The sequence below is a fragment of the Phalaenopsis equestris genome, unplaced genomic scaffold (genome assembly GCF_001263595.1).
Source record: "Phalaenopsis equestris unplaced genomic scaffold, ASM126359v1 Scaffold000322, whole genome shotgun sequence".
NCBI lineage: Eukaryota > Viridiplantae > Streptophyta > Magnoliopsida > Asparagales > Orchidaceae > Phalaenopsis > Phalaenopsis equestris.
Window position 1 is genome coordinate 107415 of NW_018164764.1, and position 5368 is coordinate 112782.

Sequence of the window (5368 nt, forward strand, 5' to 3'; positions counted from 1 at the left end):
GGAGCTTTCACGTGAATAGGAAGAGTGTGCTCACACCTGATGTTAAAGCCAAAGCAATCTGTTAATTGCATCATACTTATTTTATTTTAATATAAGGTCATTGTTGTCATAGGCGTGAAAGCCATTTTGGTCAACCCTTTGGCTCTAGGCACACAGATGTTGTCTTTAAAGTTTAAATATGAAAGTCATTGAGCTAAGCTACTTCCAATAAAGGGGAGCAGCTTAATTTAGATAATCAAACCAACCTAAAAGGCAGTACAAATTGAACATGAATCCATTGTAGAGGAAGGAGAGAGATTTTCATTGTTATAAGGCTTTTACATAGCAAGCTTCTAGTGTTCCTAGGCTTAGAGTTTAGAGGTGAGGGAGGAAGTTTAGAAGCTACTTAGGAACTCTTATATCTCCAGAGATCCAAATTGTCAGAAGCTTTTGAATTATTAAGCGGTAAATAAATGATTTATATGGGATCCTTCTGATTTATTGCAGTGCTATTCTGCTTGGTATGCTTCCTGCCCTGGTTTGAAAGTGCTGACCCCCTATTCATCAGAAGATGCTAGAGGATTGCTGAAAGCTGCTATAAGAGATCCCGATCCTGTTGTTTTCCTTGAAAATGAACTTCTGTATGTAGTTTCAATTTCTTAAAGGAAAATCTCTTTGACCTTTGCTGAAATGAGCATGAGCAAATTTAATTTTTTTTTAGATATGGAGAGTCTTTTCCAGTTTCAGCAGATGTTCTTGATTCAAATTTTTGCTTACCAATTGGAAAAGCTAAGGTTTGTTTTAGTTATAGCTAATTTACAAATAATCACATTATTGCATTGACTTTTGGGCATGCTAACATATCATTTATAAACAGATTGAACGAGAAGGAAAACATGTCACCATCACTTCTTTCTCAAAGATGGTTGGTTATGCTCTCCAGGTTAGTAAATAACTGAGAAAGCTTTTTCTAAGTCCAGTCTTACTAAATTCTCAAAGATGGTTGGTTATGCTCTCCAGGTTAGTGAATAACTGAGAAAGCTTTTTCTAAATCCAGTCTTACTAAAGGTTTTGGAAGATTTACATACCTCTCCATTCCTATGTATTTACATATCAAACAACTAAACTTCAATATTTAAATATGTGCCACCTTACCTATGCATGAAAAAATGTGTATTTCACTTTTCAAATGTTAAAATGATGGTATTTTTTTATGAGATATGAATGATTTGGGCGGTAGAAATGTTAAAAATGAAGTTTAGGTGGACCTATGTAAATACATAGGATTTGGGTGGCATGCAGGTAAATGCCCCTTGTTTTTTTTCTAGTGTAATTGTCTGCTTTTTAGATTTACATGATGTCCAATACTGGGAATGATGAGATGGATCAATGATCGACTGCCTGTTTTTGTAATATTATATTTATACATGTTGCTTGTGAAATGCAAAAATTCAAAAGTTATTCCTTATATGAAATCTAAACTGAAAAATAAATGAGAAATTAAATTTGAGTTCCGTAATGCCTCAATAAGGTTATTTATTGGGTGCAGTCTTTTGATATCAAACTGTTTTTTAACATCAAAAATATTTTGGGCGGTTCGGAAATGCTTTACAGTTAGCAATGTCAGGTTGCTCGGAAATGAACCTTAGGACGTGTAGAAAAATTGGTCTGTTGCAGCATGATAACTTGGTCCCAGGGATTGGTATTCACGTTAGAAATCTGTGAATGAGATTGTTCATCAATAAATTGCAATTATTATATACATTATCTTCGTCAATGCTATTTGCTATTTATTTTTGATTTATGAATCATCATTTTTATTTATTTCCATTAAATGTTGCCTGAAGTGATCAACCTATTTGCTAGTTTAATCAACTTCCATCTTTGATACCTTGATCTACTCCTTCTTCCTAATCGTTCCACAGTAATTTATTCCCCCTTCTAATGGGCACAATATCGATCATTTGTTGTACACGTTTAAATCACCAAAATTTATATTCAATTGTTTTATCTTCAAAAGACATTAAATCAACATTTTCTCTAATGTAATAGTTCTTAGTTTATACTGCATAGTTTTGATATAAATTTATCTTAGTGTTATCATTTGTTACAACACTCTGCTACAAATGTTTTTCTTACCGCCCAATACTCAAATCTATAGAAAATCAACCTTATTGCGGTTTTATAAAGTTTATCTTTTATTCTTAATGATACCCTCTTTTCATATAATATCTCTTAAATGCCTCTATATTTTATCATCTGGGTGGCTTAAAAGTTTTTTTTTTATTTTTTTGCACAATAATTTTCTCTATATTTTATCATCTGGGTGGCTTAAAAGTTTTTATTTTTTTGCACAATAATTTTTTTTTCTTGTAATATCTCTTATATCATTATAGTTTCAGTAGATCTAAAATTGAATACATAGAATTTAATTTTATTAGTAGCAGCTCTAGTGGTAGAGTTGTAACTATGGGTGATCAAATCATTAAAAAATGTGAAATTTTTAGATATCTCGGGTCTATTGTCTAAAGTGATGGTGATATGGATGGGGATGTTATTAGTAGAATTCAAGTTTGTTGATTGAAATGGAGGAATGCATCGGGCCTATTGTGTGATTGAAAATTACGGCTTAGACTTGAAGGAAAATGTTATAAGACGGTGACGAGACCTGCAATGCTCTATGGCGTAGATTGTTGACCTTTAAAAGCGAAGCATAAAACAAAAGTGTTGCTGAGATTAGAATGCTAAGGTGGATGAGTGGCTTGACACTTAGAGACTAAAAGCAAAATGAATATATCTGTGATAGGGTTGGTGTAACTACAGTGGCAGACAAGATTAGAGAGAGTTGTCTTAGATAGTTTCCTCACATTAAACGTCGACCATCTGATGATCCGCGGTTAGAAGAGTAGATGTTTTAGATTCGACTTATGTTAAGAGAGGCAGAGGGAGACCTATAAAGACTCAAGCATATTATATAAAAAAATGATCTTAATTCTAATAGATTTAAATGAAAATATGACACTCAATAGGACACAATGGAGGAAAAGGATTTATGTACCGACCCATTTAGTGGGATAAAGGCCTGTTGTTGCTGTTATTTTTATATGGTAGATCCAAAATACTTAAACCTAATGTACTTAGGTACCAATATATCGCATCATTAAAATTATGTATTATATTTCTTATCTTTATTTTTCTAACCCTAGGCTCTTTGGCTTTACATTTTTTCTAGTGTTTTAAATTTTAATTTATTTTTTCAAATTACTAATTCATTAGACCATCACTTGCAAAAAATCATACATAAAGAGACCTAAATATTTTTTTGTAACCATATTTATAACCAACCTAAAACTATGTAGGCTCTGTGATGATTTTAAACATGTTTTCACTATAATTGAAAATTCTTTTATCCTTCTACTTTTAATAATACTTGAAGAGAGGTGGAGAAAATTTTATTCTCTTATTTCTCAATAATCAAATTACAACTGTTCTCCTTATATAATAAGGAATGGTTAGGACACAAATAATTATAATAATTACAACTTACAAAGGAAAACATAATTTAAGAAGGAAAGTAGTATAATATAATAAGGAGGGAATAAAATTAAAACAAGAAGCTGAGAATTCCATACTCTCCCTCTGGTTGGGTCATAGATGTAAAAATTCAACTTGGTATTCAGATCATTGAACTACCTGGAGGTAGAGATTTAGTGAAGACATCGACAACTTGAAGATGAATTGAAACGTAGATTAAGAGAATAATGCCTTCATCGACCTTTTCAGAGATAAAATCTATTGATCTTAATGTGCTTAGTGTTGTCATGATACACTGGATTGTTTGCAATACTAGTTGCGTCTTTGCTATCATAAAAAAATCTTTATGGGTTGATAGTAGAGCATCTCAACTCATTTAGCAACCTTTAGATCTACATTCCTTCACAAATTCTCAAAGAAAATGCTCGATACTCAGATTCTGCACTATTTTGAGAGACTGTTGCTTGCTTCTTGCTCCTCCAAGTGACAAGATTTCTCAAGACATAGGAACAAAACCCAAAAGTGAACCTTATGTCCATGAGTTCTCGTTGTCAAATAGCATCAATGTAGACCTCTACCTGTTTGTTGTCTGATTTCTTGAAGAATGACCCTCTACCAGGGTTTTTTTAAGAAACATCAATATTCTGTAAACCATCTCCAAATGCTCTTCATTCGAACTATTCATATGTTAACTCACAATGCCGATATAGTAAACAATATCAGATCAAGTGTATGATAAACAAATGAGCTTATCCACTAGTGTCTGATATCTATCATTTTCCACTAGTGTCTCTTCTCCTGCATGTAATTTTTTGTTGAAATCCAAACATCCTAGTAACCCTGTCTCTTTTAGTAGGTCTATGATGTACTTTCTTTGAGATATCATAGTACCCAACTTGGACCTACCCATTTCCGTGCCCAAAAGGTATCTCATCACCCTTATATCCTTAATTTTAAACTTAATGACAAGAACTTAATCTTTCTAATATCTTTTTCATCATTACTTGTTAGGATCATTTCTTCTTCATAGATAGTAAGTATAGCCTTCTTAAATCCTCGAGTATATTTTATGAATGACGTATGATCCGTTTGGCATTAGATATACCTATCAATTCCATCATCTATACAAACTTATCAAACCAAGTCTTTGGAGATTATTTGGGGATATAAAGTGACTTAGTTTACAAACCAGATGTTTTTTTGAGTCATTTTCCAGTACTATTGGTATTCCCATATACACTTCTTCAACAATGTCTTCATTCAAAAACGCATTCTAGATATTAAGTTGATGTATCAAAGAGGTAACATCCATGAAGTTATAATCTTTTCATGTAATGAGAGAATAACATTTGTTTCTTTTTTTTGTTAGAAGCATACCCAAGAAAGATACATGCAATGGACTTTGGGTCAAATTTTATATGATTTGGTTGGTGAATTTGAACAAAAGAGATCCAAATACTTTTAGAGGAAGATTGGATGAGAATGTTCTTACATGAGGGTTTTTTTCCATCACAATATCGAGAGGGGCTTTGATCTAAGGACTCTGCTTGGCATTCTATTAATGTGGTAGGTGGTTGTGAACGCGACATTTCCCGATAAAATTTTTCAGACATTTGGAGAAAGCATCATAAAACTATATATCTCAAGGAGTTGTATATTGTTTATCCAAGCCATTTCATTTTGTTAGAGTTTCAACATAGGAACTGACATAGATGATATCATTCTTTGTAAGGTATGGTCCATGGATAGATTTGAAATATTCTATTGCATTATCATAATTGATAATCTGAATTTTACATTGGAATCTAGTGAAAATCTTGTTATGGAAGGATTGAAAATTTTAAGCAGTTTCAAA

The 5368-nt window shown here is 32.3% G+C and overlaps 1 protein-coding gene across 2 annotated transcripts in view; it reads left to right on the forward strand.

Moving 5' to 3' along the window:
• LOC110025672 (pyruvate dehydrogenase E1 component subunit beta-1, mitochondrial-like) overlaps positions 1 to 5368 on the forward strand; it is a gene marked incomplete in the record, with an annotated part of 22695 nt that overhangs the window by 10652 nt on the left and 6675 nt on the right. For both annotated transcript variants that reach the window (XM_020726279.1, XM_020726280.1), the window contains 3 exon segments: positions 487 to 620; positions 701 to 773; positions 857 to 922. In XM_020726279.1, the coding sequence (XP_020581938.1) occupies positions 487 to 620; positions 701 to 773; positions 857 to 922 (273 nt within the window).